This window comes from Pelodiscus sinensis, chromosome 16 (assembly GCF_049634645.1).
Source record: "Pelodiscus sinensis isolate JC-2024 chromosome 16, ASM4963464v1, whole genome shotgun sequence".
Classification (NCBI taxonomy): domain Eukaryota; kingdom Metazoa; phylum Chordata; order Testudines; family Trionychidae; genus Pelodiscus; species Pelodiscus sinensis.
The window spans coordinates 20,284,216-20,302,473 of record NC_134726.1 but is presented as its reverse complement, the minus strand read 5'-3'; the positions used below and the strand labels follow the sequence as shown (position 1 = coordinate 20,302,473).

General features: G+C 45.5%; 1 protein-coding gene across 1 annotated transcript; it reads left to right on the top strand.

The window, feature by feature from the left end:
- Positions 1-6,151: 6,151 nt before the first annotated feature.
- RPS15A (ribosomal protein S15a) lies at positions 6,152-13,786 on the top strand. Its single transcript, XM_006134172.4, is given in 6 exon segments — positions 6,152-6,178; positions 6,180-6,300; positions 8,317-8,454; positions 9,221-9,300; positions 12,031-12,116; positions 13,651-13,786. Coding segments are annotated over 6 exon segments (546 nt in total). The 3' UTR covers positions 13,745-13,786.
- The last annotated feature ends 4,472 nt before the right edge of the window (positions 13,787-18,258 follow it).

Here is an 18,258-nt window from a genome sequence, read left to right as displayed (position 1 = left end):
GAATAGTTGATGCAAAATGCATTGACTGTTTGATTAGTCAGTTACTCACAATTTACCATCCCTGTCTTCAACTTCTCGGATGTTGCCTTGTGCCCGTAGAAACTGTCTTAAAGAACAGTATTTCTCCTACTGAACTACTGCATTTATTGTAATGACTGCCTGAAAGATAGTAAACATTTTAATTTATTTTAAGAGTAAAGCTTGTCAGTATAACTGTTTGTTCATTCTGAGAAGTAGTGCTTAGTCTGCTAAGAAACCTAGAATGTCATAGAAGCAGAAGAGACTAATGTCTTTTCTCTGCAGCAAGTGGAATTCCTTCCACTATTGCTTCTCACAGCTTTCACAGCAGCAGCTGCTTATGACTGACCTAGATTAAATGTGTTGGGAAAGAGCATATCTGAAAGTAGCAAAGTAAGCCAAGCCAAACCAACAAAAAATACAAAGTTTATGGATTCTACAAAGTTTGACGTTGCTAGGGAAAATGAAGCCTTTGTTAATGTCTCAAGGCTGACATTTTAACTCATTTTGGATTCTTAGTGTCTCGTATAATGCTCAGTGTTGTAGAATTTTCTTTAGACTGCATAGCTGCAGAAAATTTTTAAAATGTAAACTGATGTATGATAACCAGCATCCCAGGGGAGCCAACTGAGGTGTCTGTTAGGGTACTCTGCAAGAAATGGGATAGCCAATTACCAAAGCAGATGGTTATTCTAATTTTTATTTTAAGTCAGCACAAAACAGCTTCTGTATTACCTTATTGGTTAGAAGTCCAAACAATGCATTTACTTTAAAATACCCAGACACCCTACCTAGAGTACTACCAATTCTAAAAGATTAGATGAATTACCATTCAGGTCGGTAATATTTCAGACCTTATCCCCAAATCTGTGTTCAATGACCTCATGATGGGTTGCATCCTTACAGGGTTAGAAAGATTATCCCTATGTTAGGCAGCCCATCCTCCAGTGGGACCGTAACTTGATGCTGTCCAAACTAGGGATGTCAACGTGTAGTCTAGCACACGATTATTATCAGTTAATACTGATGACTACACACAATTCTTCCCCTCTCCCTCCCGGAAGTAGGAGCTGGTTCCTGTGTAAGCACGTGGGAAGCCAGCTTATAAGCAGGCTCCCCATCCATGCTGGTTCCACTGACTCGCTTGCCACTGCCCCCCACGGGATTGAGGGGGACAGAAAGGAGCCAGTGGCAGGGGGAATGGCTTAAAAGGCAGGGGAGGCTGCGGCAGTGGCCCCCGTCTACAGTGGTTCTGAGCTTCCTGCAGACAGAGGCTGTCTCGGCATCCTAGTGAGAAACCTCTCTCTCTAGCGAGCCTGGGTCCCCTATGGAGGGGGCTGCTGCCATGGACCAGCCTCTGTCTGTGGGGAGCTTGGACCCCCTGCAGGCAGAGGCTGCTGCCACCCTGCACTGCTGCCTGAGGCAGCACAGTGTGGCAGGCAGCTGATCTGCATGGGGAGCTGGCTTTTAAAATGGCTCCCCTGCCAGACCAGCATACGGACCTCTGATACAACAGCGCACAGTTAAACCGAGGAGTGGGGCTGGGAGTGAACTGGCAGCTAACCCTGCCCTGGGGACTATTGAATAGTCTTAGTAAATGCTAAGATTTCATGTTACGTGACTATTCAGCTACATGATATCTAACATCTCTTGTTCAAACTAATAGGCCCACTGTTCAAACCCTTGGCCATTTGCCCCTCTCCTTCTTTTCTGGAAAGTGGCCTTTTGTGGTGGTGATAACATCAGCCAGAAGGGTCTCTGAGCTTAGGGCATTCATTGTTGAGCTCCTGTACATGGTGGACTGTAAAGATGAGGTTCAGCTGCTCTCATATCTGGCATTCCTGCCTATGGTGATTTCATGTGACCTAGTCTGTATTTTTGCCTGAGTTCTTCCCTAAGCTTCATGCCAACTATAGAGAGCATATGCTTCACTCTGTAGACATAAAATTTGCCCTTGCCTCTTACAAGATGTTTTTTGTGTTCAGTGTAAGTCACCACAGCGCTGTACTACCATTGCCCAGAGGATGAGAGGTCTTCCCATCTCCTCTTTGTGTATCTTCCATTGGATCACTGCATACATAAGGATGTTCTATAACCTGGCATAGGTTCCACCCCTGCTGCTGATAGCCCACCCTACAAGACCACTGGCTTCTTACAGTGCATTCCTTGTGAATGTTCCAATACAGGAGATACTGAAGGCCATTATGTGAGCATCGGTACATGCTTTCATGTCCCATTATGCTTTCACATAGCATGCAAGGGATGATGCAGCTTTTACCAGGGAAGTCTTCATTTGGCTGTAGGATGAATTCTGAACCCCTCTTCCAGGGAAACTACTAGTAAGTCATCTATTGTAATGCACGTGAGCAATCACTTGAAGAAAAAAGTTACTTATTTACCTCTAACAACTGTTGTCCTTCTCATCCACTTCTCTTCTGTCTGACTTCCACTAAGAAGGAACTGATAGAGGAGGGGGTTGGTAGTCTTATATATGTTCACATCATGGTGCCATTCCAAGGGGCTCCATAGCTGACCTGACAGATACCACTAGGGTAAAAGCTTTGACAATCATGCATGCAGTGCGCACACACGCCTGTAAGAATGGATATAAGCAACACACCTCAAAGAACAGTTACAAGAGGTAAGTAAAATATGCAAAAATCAAACAGCATACAAAAGCCTATTGGTTACCTTTCTCAACTAAACATATAATCAGACTTTTTTCCAGAAAACCGATTTTCTGTAAAATCATGGAATGAATTGTGTTCCTATCTTTATTCCTTTATCAGTGTAATCCCTATGAACTTTTTATTATTTTACTCAGAATTTGTCAGGCTAAGCGCTCAAAGCTACTAGCATCATCCTATGTGCCTCTTAGAATACTAGCACGTTAGTAGTCTACTGTTTCCCTGGTGTAACAAAATGTATTAAAAATTAATATCAGTGGCCAGAGCTCTCAGCAAACTGTTTCAGGACTTTTGAGTACAAATTAATTTTAGTATGTTTACCCCTTGTATATGGTGTTTGACTTCTTCCTTAGTTACAAATGCACTAGAACAGGGATTGGTAACTGAAGGTGCACATGCCATAAGTGGCATGTGAGCTGATTTTTCAATGGCATGCTTTGTCCATGGTGGGAGCTCAGCCCTCCCCCTTCTGGAGTCCACGCAGCTGTGAGGCTTCTGAGCACACAGGATGGGGGAAGGTGAAAGCCCTGACTCATGTCTGCCCCTTCTATCCCCAAGAGCTGCCCCAATGCCCCACCCTCTTCCACCAGGCGACATAGGGACCCTGTGCAGAGCTGTGGATTGAAATCCTGCCCCCTGCATGTGCAGACCCACAGATAGGGGGATAGGAACAGGCTGCCTGGGGCTGTCTCTAAGGAGTTACCACCACACGAGAGACAGAGGGGCTGTAGGGGTGATGAGGCAGTGGGGGGGGATAAGGGCTGTGGGGGAGTCTAGGGGCTGGGGTCAGGCTCAGAGAATTGAGATTTTGGAGTAGTTTTTTTGCTTCTCACTTGTGTGGTCGCCAACTGGTAATTCCCCAGCCCTACCATAAATAAAGAAAATATTGAAAACTTTTGTGTTGGACATAATATTTTACTTAGTTTAACTTTCTCATGTTTATTTAAAATGAAGTTTGATAATCTGTCTAAATTTAAATTAAGCCATTATCCCTAGCTGTTGCAATAGCAAAATGGCTCAGGCATAATTATGTAATTAACAGTGAGTTTTCAGTGGTGGTAAGTGGAAAGGTTTGCATTGAGCCAGGTGCTTCAGGGACCAAAACGTTTTGGAATGACTGTGCTAGTGTGAGTTCTGCCCAGTCTGCAGCTCTGGGGCTCGTCTGGGGTGGCTGAAGGGAGAAGAAAACAACATTGGTGGTCGCCCTGCCCCAAAACCGCGTTGGTGCCTGGGTCCCTGGCAGGAAGACAAGGGCTTCATGGACCAGACCCCTATGGGACCCTGCCCCCAGCCTTGCCCATTTCCCTGAAACCTGCCCCTTACCTCCCCACTTCCTCCCCCAAGCCACCTTGATCGTCACCTATGATGGCAATCTAATATTGTGTTTCCTGCAAGATTGTTGCCAGTGCCGGCTTCCTGAGGGGGGAGAAGCCCTGAGGCTCCATGCTGCATCCAGCTACTGGTGAAGAGTGCACGCTACTTCTCCCCTCCCCACAGGAGTTAGAGTGGAGCCCAAATGTCGCACTGTCCCAGGAGAGCAGTGCTGCCAAGTGCAAGCGGGTTAAATCTTGGTGTGCCACTTGGGAAAGGCTGCTGACCCCTGCACTAGAAAGTACTTCTTCAGCCTCATGTTACATCATACTGTTTCTTTTCAAATACAGAACATTGAGTACTTCTGCATCATTAACAATTTTTCCTAATATCTTTGGAATATCATCAAATGCACAGCACCTAGCTCCCTTCTAGGCAGTTCCACTACTAACTGTGCTGGTTGTTGAGCTCCCTACTTTTAAGTTCTGAAGCATGGAGCAAGATGCTCTATAGAGGTCCCTGTGTGTCCCCTCCCCCAGAATGTTTTTTAAACATGAAAGGCAGCAAGCTTCCTCTATGAAGTCAGTAACATGGCAAGGTGCTGATCTCACTCCATGTCCCCTGAGGGTGTCTAGCTCCCCTGACTCTGCCTTTCACAATTTTCATCTTGTGAGCTCCTATGGCAGTGGTCACCAACCAGTAGATCTTGGAGCCTTCAGTTGCTTCCCCCCTCCTCCTGGCATTCTGTTCCTGCCCTGTGCTTGGGAGCTGCCTGCTTGCTGTGCAAAGCATGGGAGGGGTTGCTGATGTCAGTGTCCCTCCTCCACCCACTCCTGTACCCTGTCTCCACACAGAAGGGGATGGAGGGAGCTTGGCAATGCAAATCTGTCACTTCACAAACACTGTCCTTTCCCACTCCTCTCCTGATCCAACATGTACTTCAGATGGGGGGGTTGTTACTACTTTTACTGCTTCAAAATGGGTTAGTTTTGGTTTTTGACTTGGTCTGTGCATTTCATAACTTTCATTTCTCTTTTATGCTTAAATGCCATGCCATATCTCCATGTCCACTCAAGAACTCACCCACACCTCTGGTGAGTCCCTTGGGCTGTGTTGACTGTCTGGTCACTCCCTAGATGGGTGGGGGACTTGAGCTGCTGAGGGGGAATGGGATTTTAACCCCCCCCCCCCGTGCTCCCCAGGCAAATGCCATATCCCTTAACCCACTCAAGAAACTCAGCCTGTGTCCCTTATCCTGCCTTCCTAATGCCAGAGCCAGCTCTGTCCCTAGAGCAATGGGTGGTGGCTGCCAGGCTGGGTGGAGGGGGACCAGGACTTGAGTCCACCACCCTGTGCTCCAGATGCTGATGCCCTATTCCCTAGGCCACTCCAGAATACACCCCACCTCCTTTATTCCTGCTTTCCTAATGCAGGAGCCAGCTTTATCTCTGGGGTAGCCTGTATTGGCTTCTCTCAGAGTGGGTGGCAGGAGGGGACTTGAGCCCTCAACTCTGTGCTCCCCAGGCAATTCCCTATGCCACTCCAGAACCCACCCCACCACCCTCCCTTCAAGGTGTCCCCTTCCACACTTTGAACCCCTTGGCCCACGAAAGTCTGCAGCCGAACCCCCTACCCCAGCCTGGTGAAAGTGAATGAGATTTGGGGAGCAGGGAGTGAGCAGAGCCTCCTGACTGGAAGCACAGCTCATTCAATGAACCCGCCTCCCTCCCCTCGTTACTGGTCTAAGGTGTTTAGCTTCCCCCTTATCAGCCCGCCAGCTGCAAGGAACAGAGTTCAGCCCCCACCCCCTAGTTTGCAGGCCTCCGCTTCCGGTGCTCCCTCAGGACCAAACTCCCCGCGTATGGCACCCCCTGACCGGGAGAGGGGCTCGGAATCAGGGCTCCAGCTCCGCGCTCTCCTTCCCCGCCCGAGGGCTCGACTCAGCGCTCAGGGGCTGTTCGCCGCGCGCCTCCCGAGAGGTGGTGACTCGGCTGTGACAGGCTGAGCGAGCTCTCAGGTTCTCCCTTCAGCTAATCCTGCCCCGCCCCCAGTTCCGCGGACCGGAAGTATTCCGGTTGCTATTGGATACCTGGTGGCAGGGCCAAATGAAGAGTGGCGGGCAGCGCTCCCAGCCAATGACAGCATGAGAGACCTGCGCGCGGCTTCTCTCCGACTGGCAGAGCAGGTCTCGCGAGATCCGTGAGAGCTCCTTGCACCTTCCGAAGTTCCCATAACTCCCTGCGCTTGCCCGGCCTCTTCCTTTTTCCGCCATCTTGCTGCACCGGTGAGTTGTGGGCCTCGCTAGGCCCTTGGTGCCATCCGCCGTGAACTGTCCCCATCCTGGCCCCGTGGGCCTCTTCGCCCGCCGTCCCGCCATCTCCGAACTCCGCCCGGCCAGCCCGGCCCGTTTGGCGCTGCCTGAGGCCGCCGTGGCCGCTGGCGGAGCCCTCCGAATGGGGGGGGGGGGTGGCGCTTTCCTAGCCTGGGACCCGCTCGCTGCAGAGAACTGGGGAGGAAGGGGCGGGCTTGGCGGCAGGCTCGTGGGACTCGGGCCGGGGGAGAATAAAAGTGGGCGCTGGGGACAGGGCTGTGCGACGGTAGCCGGGCACTGGGAGACGCGGAGGCAGGGGACGTGCAGACATAGGCTTGGCCCTGGAAGGGGAGTTAGTTTCTGCCGTGGGAGGGCGCAGCCTGGGCAGGGAACAGTCGGTTTGTCACGGTTCCCGCTGAATACCCCGTAGTTCTGCTAAATTGGTGGGTGCTGATTGTGTTTAGCCTTAACTGCCGCCTGGCACGGTGTGTATAGTCTGTTGCATTAACCTGAACGCTTTTGCTTTTCGGCTAATCGACTACACTATCGCACCCCTATCTCGAATCTCACTATCGAGGGTTGGGAATAATTTGAAAAACATCTCCCCATTCCTCCCCCCCCCCCAAAAAAAAAAAACAACCCTGCAAATCCATGGTATAACGATTATATGATTTCAGTAGTTTCTAAGGACTTGCTTAGTACTCTAGTGCAGTTGCTATAGGTCTAGATCAGTGGTTCTCAAACTGCGGACCACTAGTGGTCTGTGGCCGCTTTCCAAGTGGTCCGCTGTTTAAACTCAGCTTGCTCCTTCCCACCACAGTGTGGATCCTGTACTGGTGCTCCAGCCTCACCCTCCCTCCCCTGGGAGGTTGGAGCACTAGCTCTGGTTTCCTACAGGTGGGGGGGAAGGGAAGAGAGAGAGAGAGAGCTCTGAGTTATCCAGCTCACCGGGAAGAAGTCCTCCCCCTGCTGGGGGAACAGCAGCATATGGGTGTGCTACTTGGAGGCTTACCCTACTGCTTCCATTGGCTGGAATTTGGCTAATGGGAGCAGCGGGAGGCCATGCCTGGGAGCAGCACAAGGGGTAAAGGCAAGTTAGTGCCCCTGCACCCTCCTGCCAAGATCCCTCACCCCCAGCCAGCTCTTGTACCCTCCCACCGACTAGACACCCTAGCCCCCAGATAGGTCTCCAGGCCAAAAAAGTTTGAGAACCACTGTCTAGAGCCTTGTGAGCCATTTTTAGCCCACGTTAGCTAGTAGGTCCAAAAATAACTAAGACTTTAATTTTTAGGGTGACTGATTTTAGAAAACACAGCTAGTCTCTGGAAATTAGGTCTTTCTCATACTGAACACCTGAAATCACTTGCCACTAGGAAAAACTCTGACCAGAATGTCTTGCAGCATCTGTAAATATGCTTTAAATCTAGGCTTAAAGTCTTTAAACCATACTTTATTGTAAAACATAGCATAAATCTTACACTATGGGTGCGTCTAGATTGGCAATATTTTGCACAAAAGCAGTTGCTTTTGTGCAAAAACTTGCCAGGTGGAAAAAGCCCTCTTGCGCAAGAATACTTGCGCAAGAGGGCCAGTGTAGACAGGGAAGAACTGTTTTGCGCAAAAAAGTCCCGATGGCTAAAATAGCGATCGGAGCTTTCTTGCGCAAAATCATGTCTAGACTGGCCACGGATGCTTTTATGCAAGATCATCCATGCCAATCTAGATGCACTTTTGCGGAAATACTTTTAACGGAAAAACTTCCGTTAAAAGTATTTCTGCAAAATCATGCCAGTCTAGACGCAGCTTATGTGTTTTAAATTTTTTGTACCATATAATGTAGAATATTATGGTGGGTTTGAATTGTGGAGAACGTATTCAGTTAACCTTGTTATTTGCATACAGCAATGTGAAGCTTTTCCCTAAAAGCATTGCTCCTTAAATGTGACGCTAAGAACGTGGCATATGTGACTTATTTTGTTCCATACACAGGCATCATGGTGCGCATGAATGTTCTGGCTGATGCCCTTAAAAGTATCAACAATGCAGAGAAACGTGGAAAACGCCAAGTTCTCATTAGACCGTGCTCTAAAGTAATCGTCCGGTTTTTAACTGTGATGATGAAGCATGGTAAGTCATCACAAAGTGAAATGCATGTCTAATTGTTTCTATGCAAGGTAAGAGGTACTAAAAATACTAAAAACTTTGAATAGGGCCTATAGAAAAGGGATATTGTATCACTTGCAGTGTCTCACACTGAAGTTTGAAAAAACAAATTTTTGGTGGGTTAAGTGCAAATATCTGTTGTCTTTTGGTGGGTATAGAATTGGAAAAACTTGGGTATGCTGCCAAAATGAAACCAACTTTGTTTTTTGGAAGCTATCCACAATGGGCAGTGTTGGGGTCTGAGTGATTCCTTAGATAACACATGCATTTTCTTTCCGGGTGAACTTTAATTTGGTTTAGTCTGACTCTGAGAGAAAGTGAACTGCTTGGCTACTCTGCTCTTTGAAAACTAATCAACTTGTTAAACTTCAAAATTGAAAAGAATACTTGGAGAGATGCAGGACAAACATAAAATTATTGCTACTTTGAATGTTGCTGTATTTGAGACCATTGTGCATTATACATTCTATAAAGAATAATTTCTGTGTATTCAGTAATAGCTGAAAGGTGAAGACTTGACAAAGCTGCGTGAATTTTAATACTTGGTTTTTTTACTTATGTAATAGGTGTCCAAAAAATTGGTGCCAGTTTAGTAAAACTGGTATATGAATTTTAAGATAAACCAATTGCTCGTAGACAATGCTGAAATTTTAGGGTTTTTATATGTCTGAATTTGAAACAGTGCACTAATTTGGATACTAAAGTTTCCTTTTGATTTAATCATTCGCAGGTTACATTGGTGAATTTGAGATCATTGATGATCACAGAGCTGGGAAAATTGTTGTTAATCTCACAGGCAGACTGAACAAGGTAGGGTTTTATTTAGTGCTGTATTTTTCTAGAAAGCTGTTTAATTCTGAGAAATAAACATTTCATATTCATTTATATTAATCTTTGAAGGCTTTCTGTGAATGGGTTGTTGTGTAATGATAGTCTTAAGTAGAAGCTTTGTTGAGTCCTAATCATTGTGCTGAATAGAAATATGCTTGAGCAACCATAACAAAGTAAATGTCTCTTTTGTGGGAAGATGTACTGGGAATGCTTTTGTCTGAAAAGTCAGTTGTGAAATAATCAGCAAGAAATTTAATGTCAACATTTTAGACACATGTGTTTGAAACTAGGAATGTTAAATTTTGGTTAATCAACTAATTGAATAGTCTGTGGAATTCCCCCTGCCCCCCTTCCCTCGCCCTCTCTCCTTCCCGGTGCCATCTCCATTGTAGGGTTGACAGGAAAGAGCCTCCACCTATGTTTGGCCAAACAGTGGCTCCATGCCAGGTCCAGCACAGAGAGGCACCTGCATCAAACATACACCCTGGTCACAGTGGCTCCATGGGGAAATTGCTGGGGAGTGTAGCTTGTCCAGTGGCAGGGGAGGGATTTGGTGCCCAACCTCCAGTGCTACCGGCTTTGTGGTGAAGCCCACCCTCCTGGCTGTGATGACCCCCCTTTTTTGAGGCTGGTGGGGAGGGGTACCTCCTCCCTCAATTGCTGTGCCATGTCCTGCGGCCTGTGCCGGGAGACCTCTTCTCTCCATGCTGCTCAAGCTTGGTTGTATGGTCTGTGGGAAGAAGTGCGTGAACACACACCAGGCTGCAGTGGCTCCGTAACTGATCTATTGTGGACCTGTGCTCCCATGTCCACAGGAATCTCTGCCACTAGTAGCTGCAGGAGGCGATGCCTATAGATGGGCCTGGAACTTGTGAAAGCCACCTGTTCTCTCCGCTGCTCCCAGATGGGTGCTGCCCCAGTCCAGCGTACGCACCTCAAATCCTTTTCCAACCCTGAGCTCCATTCACCATCCTAACTCTCCTAGATCCCCACACTTCAAATCCCAGCCTCCTGCTCTGAGCCAACTCCCACACTCCAAACCCCTTGGCTCCAGCCTGGAGCCCTGTACAACACAACACCTCAGCCCCACCCCAGAGCCCTCACCTCCAGCCAGACCCCTCATCTTCCCAAACCCTAAGTCCCCTCTCACACCGCGCACTATCAATGTCAGCGGTTAACCGGTGGCCCATCTGGGCTGGAGCAGTCCCTTACCTGCATCAGTGTGGGACCAGCCATGGGATCCCTTTCAGCAATTAACCAGTTTAAATTAAACATTAAGTGATTAACTAATTAAATGGTGTTTTACATCCTTACTTTAAAAAATTAGAGGTAACCGTGCTTGTGACACACACACCCCTTGTTGCACAAGCACCAGATTACGCAGAGGCAGTGGTGCAGAAGGTAAGGGGGGCAGGCAGGAGACAACACATGCAAGGGAGCCAGTTTTTAAGCTGACTTTCTTCATGTGCCTGCTTCACTGAACCGCCTAGGCCTCTCCTTCTCCCTCACTGCTGCTTCTATCATAGGCAATAGAATGTGTGGGGAGAAGGGGCGGCTGCTCCGTGGGATGCCAGGAGATAGGGACTTCTGCTGCCCAGTGCTGCTGCCTCTGTATCAGGCAGCAGTGTAGAGTGGTAGGGGGCTCCCTGGGAGTGGGGCCAAGAGTGCACTGGCTGCGGATTCTGCCACTGGGGACTATCAAATAATCATGTAATTGCTAAAATTTGATGCAGTTACACAATTACTAGATTAATCGATAGCTAACATCCCTACCTCTGTTTAGTCCATCTGACGGCCTGAGTGTATGCATTGTGGATGAAATATATGCAGTAAAGGAGCGTCATTGATTTGGAGAGAGACATAGCACTGAATTCCTTTAAATGCTGTAACTTGTGTAGAGAAACAAGGTAGGTGAGGTATTATCTTTTGGATTAATTTTTGTTGGTGAGAGGCAAGTTTTCAAGTCATGCACAGCTCTTTAGGTCTGGGAATGGTATTCACAGTGGAACAGATTGTAAGGTGCCATTCAAAGTAGAATGGCTCTTTTATACTTGCAATCATAGGAAGAAGAGGGGAGTGTGTAGTAATGGATTACAGATAGGGATGTTAAAGCAGGTAACCATGTAACCACTGAAAATCTCAACTGTTGGTACGGACCCGGAGCACAGGGCAGCAGTGAGCTCCCTGGGAGCCCATGTATAACAGTTAAAGGTAACAGATAAACCCAGATTTATTGGTTAACTGTTTAAACAGTTATACTCTTACATACCTAGTTACAGAGTTCCCTGTAAGCTGAGCACTTGGATGGCCACCCAGGAGAGATTGAAATGCCTTCCAGTTGATAAGCAGAGCATCCACAGCCAGCAGCACGTGTTCCTATTGGTGGTGCACTTTCACACATGGCTTTATGCACATCAAATTAATTCCGCACATGGATGGAAATAATTAGAGGAACATTGGTTGCAGATTATTGTAATAAGCTATAAATCCAGTTTCTTTCCCATACATGAAGAAATTCGTGTATTTTGAAAGTCTCTCTCTCTCTCACCAACCGAAGTTGATCCAATAAAAGATATTACTTCACCCCTTTGTCTCTCATATCCTTGGACCAAAAGGGCTACAAATACACTGCATGCGGCAGTGGAAGAAACATGTAGTAATCTGCTATATCAAACTTCTTCAGCTTCTTTTGGGGGTTTTGTTTTACAGTGTGGTGTGATCAGTCCCAGATTTGACGTTCAGTTGAAGGACCTGGAAAAGTGGCAGAACAACCTTTTGCCTTCACGTCAGTTTGGGTAAGTTCCGGATATGCAGTTTAATTGTTGAAATTCACAGTGAGAACTGCAATGAACTGTCTGAAGTGAAGCTAGTTGGGGAGGAGAATCCAACCTTTGGTAGTTTCACTTGAGATTATCCTTTGTCGTGAAGGTATGTGTTCTGATCACTTTTTTCAGAAAGGATACTTAAAATTCAGTGTGTATATAAGATTTTTTTTTTTTACCTACTGCTAAAAGTTAGCATCAAGACGCATACTCTTTCTTCAATTTGTGCATGTGACAAGACTGATCAATTTCATCTACCTAGTAAATAATTCTTTCTGAATGTTGGTCTTAAATTCAGGAGAGACTTAATTTGTATTTTAGAACTTTATTTTTTAACAGGTGTAGTATCAGAAATGATTGAACTCTTTTTAAAATTATCTAGATATTAAATTAATGACTTTAACAAGAGCCTTGGTTGTTACTCTAGATTCAGGGGTGGACAATGATTTCTGATGGGGGCACTCAAAAAACTTGCTAAGTGGTCAAGGGCTGCACTTTTTCATGATATTAATGGAGGAGGTGCAGGGTCTGGGATGGAGTTTGGGTTCAGAAGGGGATTTGAGAGTAAGGGATGGGGGTGCAGGAGGGAGTACAGAATCTGGGAGAGGGTATGGGTATGGGTGCAGGACAGTATTCTGACCTGGAGGAGTAGGTGGTGGATGGGTGCAGGGCCTCAGGTTATGACCTGAGATGGAGGTGCAGGGGTTTGGGTTGTAATCAGGGCAGAGAATTAGGGTGCAGGGTCCGGGAGGGGGTATGAGTGCAGGGGCAGGGATGCAGAGAGTTTGGGTTAAAAGGGGCAGGAGAGCAGAGGGTTGTGGGGGAAGGAAAGTCTGGAATTCCAGGTGTAGGGTCTGTCTAGGAGGTATTTACCTAGATTGCTCCTAGTCAGGAGCCCAATTGGACCTTCAGGCAGGCTCCCTGTCTGCCATGCCCCAGTATGCTGCTCAGTGTCTGGCTGCAGGAGCTGTGTGATTTCTGAGCACCATGAGCCTCTGGGGAAGGAGTGGGTATTGTGCGCTGCCTGTGCTGCAAGCACAGTCCAGGCAGCTACCATTGATTAAACGTTGGTCTATTTTGTGAATTAAATAGAATGAGGGTAATCGACAGTCAACTTCTGTGCATAAAGCATGCAAATTACCATAGATAGGCCTTAGGAAATGATTGAAGTTCTCAGTTGTCTGAAGCTTAATAATAATATTGAAGTGTTAATATCAGCGTGATCAACTTTAGGAATACTACCATGTGAACTTTTCAGGCTCTGCTAGCAATCTTTGGCATAATGCCAATTACACTCTTTCGCTATGAGCAGTTAATTGACATGAGGTTGAAAATGATGACATGGGCCAGCCATAATTGGGGCTTATGACACTGCTACTACTGGTTCAATTGTACAGTGCTAAGAGGAATTCCAAATGAAAATTCCTAGTCTAGATAAGGTATGTGAGGAAGTCTGCTCTAAAGAGCGTGTCATATTTGGTTATTGAAACTACTTTTTCCTTAATAGGTACATAGTGCTGACAACTTCCGCTGGTATCATGGACCATGAGGAAGCAAGGCGAAAACATACAGGAGGCAAAATCCTGGGATTCTTTTTCTAAAACTTGTGAAAAACAGGCATACTAATAAATTGTTCAAACGGACTCTTGTTTGCATTTGATGTTAATGATTTCCTGTGATTCACTGCAATATGTAATAACACTTAAGATCTAATGGTATATTCCATGAAAAACATGGAACATGGCATCTCCTCCACTCTGATTACAATTTTCTAATTCTGCCAACCTGTTAATTCCAGTTCAAGAAGAAACAAGGTTTAAGTAGTAACTCCAAAATGGCCGTCAAAATCTGTGTAAGATCTGAAATGTTAAGCTGCATATTATAGCAAAGACTGAGGCACCCCTTACATAAAAGTATTAATATCTACAGCCTAGGGCAGCGATCCTCAAACTTTTTGGGCTCCAGAGCCCTTTACATGCATAACAATTTATGCGGAGCCCCAGCGTTGTATGTGTTGTACCTATTGATGGGCTTAAAGTGCAGCAGGGGAGGTTTAGATTGGACATTAGGAAAAAATTCCTAACTGTCAGGGTGGTCAAATATTGGAATAAATTGCCAAGGGAGGTGGTGGAATCTCCCTCTCTGGAGATATTTAAGAACAGGTTAGATAGACATCTGTCAAGGATGGTGTAGGTGGAGCTTGGTCCTGCCTTGAGGGCGGGGGGCTGGACTCGATGACCTCTCGAGGTCCCTTCCAGTCCTATGATTCTATGATTCTATGATTCTATGTTTCTAGTTTGTCAACCTCATGGAGCCCCTGGAGATGTCTCGCGGAGCCCTGGGGCTCCACAGAGCACAGTTTGAGAAACACTGGGCTATATGGTTACAGTGGAGTCTTTACCTGGAGGTTAGGTAACGAAAGATGGTGCTATGAAGACCGTGCCAAAGGAAGAGCAAAGTAGCATGTGTGTTTTGAAATCTAAATCCGTATCTTACAACAATTTCTCCTAGTCTGGCAAGTAAGTACAGTGGAAAACTGATCAGCTTGTTCCTCGGCTTTCCAGGTAATCCTTTTGTTAAAGCTTGTATTCTTCTGCAAATAAATAGAGTATTCACAAGATTACAGTGCTGAGCAGTGAAAAGCTAGTGGATTTTTTTTAATGCTGCAACTGATGTATAGTGACTGATGTTCAACAGTGACTGATTTCAGACAAGTGATAGAGATGTAGCCGTGTTAGTCTGGTGTAGCTGAAACAAAATACAGGACTATGTAGCACTTTAAAGACTAACAAGATGGTTTATTAGATGATGAGCTTTCGTGGGCCAGACCCACTTCCTCAGATCAAATGGAAGAAAATAGTCACAACCATATATACCAAAGGATACAATTTAAAAAAAAAATGAACACACATGAAAAGGACAAATCACATTACAGAACAGAAGGGGGATGTGGGGGGGGGGGAAGGAAGGTGAATGCCAGTGAGTTAATGATATTAGAGGTGGGGAAGGGGAAATGTCTGTGAGTTAATAGTATTAGAGGTGATAATTGGGGAAGCTGATTTCAGACAGTATCGGAGAAAGTGAAATATGCTTCCTTGTTGATTGCAAAGCCTTCAGCATCTGTCCAGTGACTTGCCATCTTGTTCATGTTCTGTGGTGTCCAGAACCATTTATAATTTTAGGTTATGCCTACACTTAGCTGCTGTAACATTTCATGGTCAATATTTCTTAGGCTGACAGAAGTTTTTTCATTGATGTAGGTAATCCACTTTCCCAAGAGGCAAAGGAAGGGACAGGACTTGGGGCAAGGGAAGAATTCTTCCTTTCAACCTATTCCTGACTACATTGGGACTAAGGTTAACTTACCAGTGCCACTCAGGAGTGGGATTTTTCACACCCCTGCCTGGTACAGTTAAATATACCTAATTTTGTAGTGTAGACCAGGTCTTGTACTAAAACTTGAATAGTCTTGTTGGAATAGAACAAAGATCTTTACATTTTCAATAATTGCCTGGTTTTCCTTAGTGTAATCAAGCATGCATCTTGCAGATTTCCTTTATCTTTGTGTCCTGGGCGTCTGCACTGCAAAATCTTAAACTGAGCCTAAAATGAAAAGCTAAGTTTATTCATAGAGCTTGAGTTGAATAATTCAAGTGTAGCAGTAATGGATAAATTCAAAGTGATGCTGGTGTTAAAATGTTTCCTGAAAGGAATATATGTCTTCCAATTTTCTCTAAGAACAAGTTCTCAAATTATTATTTTTTTAGTGTGGGGATACCGGTTTGTGCTATTTAGTGGTAATGAATGCAGTTTGCATTCTGAGCTCAATCTAGCAGTTTAATGCTCTCAAAGCTCTTGGGATCATCTTAAGATAGAGCATTGTTTTCTTTAATTCCTTGCTTTGGGTTGTTATCCTCCAGATAATTGAAATGTAGATTCACAGTAAAATCTTGGTAATGGGTGTTCCCTTGCATGAGGTTCATTGTGGTTTTTAAGCTCACTAGTTTATTTGTGGCTTATGGAGACCAAGACAAAAATCAGTCATTGGCATGTGTATAGCTTTGAAAAACAATGGATAGTCTAGCAGCACCTTAAAGACTAACACAATATGTAGATGGTATCATGAGCTTTCGTGGGCACAACCCACTTCTTCAGATGAATGGAGTTACTAAAGGTCCAGTTGCAAAATAAATGGGATGATGAGGGAAGAAGGAAGGCAAAATGGGGGAGGGGAGAGGAAGTCAATTAGAGTGTTCCTGTTCCATGCAGCTGATGGAGAAGGTGCAAATTGTTCGTAAGTACCCATTGTTTGGTTTGGTTTCTTAAGTCAGGCTGGGGAAGGTAGTGTGCTAGTCAGGTAATGTCTTTATTCATACCTTTGTGATGAGTCTCAAACCTGGAAATGAAGTTAAGTTCCAATGCTCCCCCTTGTATTTGGCTTGTGGAATTGGGTGGCTTTGAGGTCCATTAATGAGTGCGTAGGCAGGTTAAAGTGTTCTCTAACAGGTTTCTGTGTGTTGTATTTTTGGATATCTGATTTGTGTCCTTCAATTCTTTCCTGTACAGATTGTCCAGTTTGGCCAGTATACATGGCAGAGGAGCATTGCTGGCATTTGATGGCATAGATCACATTAGTGGACATGCAGTTAAATGAGCCGCTGATGTGATTGGGTCCAGTGACAAAATCGCTTGTGTAGATGTGTCAACAGAGTTTACACTGGGGCTGATTGCAGGGGTGGGTTCCTGGATGATTGTTGAAGGTGTGCTCTGTGGTTACTGGAAGGAATTTGTTTGAGGTTACGGTGTTGTGTGTAAGCGAGGATTGAGCTGTCCCCCAAGGCCTCTGAGAGTCAGGGGTCACTTTCCAGAATAGGTTGTAGATTGTTGATAATGCATTGGAGGGGTTTAAGTTGTGGGCTGTAGGTGATGACAAGTGGTATTCTGTTTTATTTCTTGGCCTGTTTTGGAGTTGTTCGTGTCTGGGTACTCTTTTGGCTCTGTTGATCTACGGGTGGTATTTCAGCTTTAAGAATGCTCTATATTGTATCTTAGGGCTTGGGTGTAAACAATAGATTGAGAAATGTGTCTAGGATGAAAATTAGAGGCATGAAGGTAAGTGTAGCCCTTGGTAGGTTTCCAGTATAATCTGGTGGAAACGTGTCAATCATATAATTGTACTGTAGTGTCAAGGAAGTAGATCTGGTGTGGACTGGTCCAGGCTGAGGTTGATGGTGGAGTGGAAGTTGTTGCAATCCCTGTGGAAATTCTTCAAGGGTCTCTCCCATGGGGTCCACATGCATCAATGTAGCATAAGCAGAATGCAAGAGCTGAGGAAACATTGTTCATCAGCCTTAAATATGTTGGCATATTGTGGGGCCATGCGGGTGCCCATGGCTATGCCACTTACTTGAAGATACATATTGTCTCTGAATCAGAAATAGTTGTGGGTGAGGAGAAAATCATAGAGTTCAGTAATCATGTGTTCAGTGCTGTCATCAGGGATGGTGTTCCTGAAAGCCTGTAATCCGTCTTCGTGTGGAATGTTGGTGTATAGGGCTTCTATGTCCATGATGGCCAGGATGGTGTTAAAGATTACTGATGTTCTGTAATTTCCTCAGGAAGTTGGTGGTGTCTCAAACATAGTAAATTGTGCTGGCAGCATAGGGTCTGAGGAGAGAGTCGTCAAAGCCTCTTGTAAATGTGCTAATGCTTGAGATGATGGGTTGTCAGGGATTCCTGGTTTATGTATCTGAGTACACTGTTTATTTCACGATTCAGACTTATTGACACCAGGCCTAGAGCACCTGTTCTTTTGCACTAATAATTCCTGCACCAGATGCAAAGGAAGGGCATATATGTAAGTGGTTGGCACCAGGAGCACCATCCCAGAATAGCTTTTACTAAGTTGATTTTAGAGTGTGTGTTTCCAGATTTGCCTATTGTGGACTCCATTCCGATATGGGCTTCCTTCCCATTCATGATCAAATAAAATCCAGGTTGCAATTACAGCTGCTTTAATGTGATAAAATTAAGGGAGAGCATCCCCATATGATCAGTCAGTCTTCCAGAGATGGAAAACTTTAAAGCAGGCATGTAGTGTTTGAAGTTACCATGT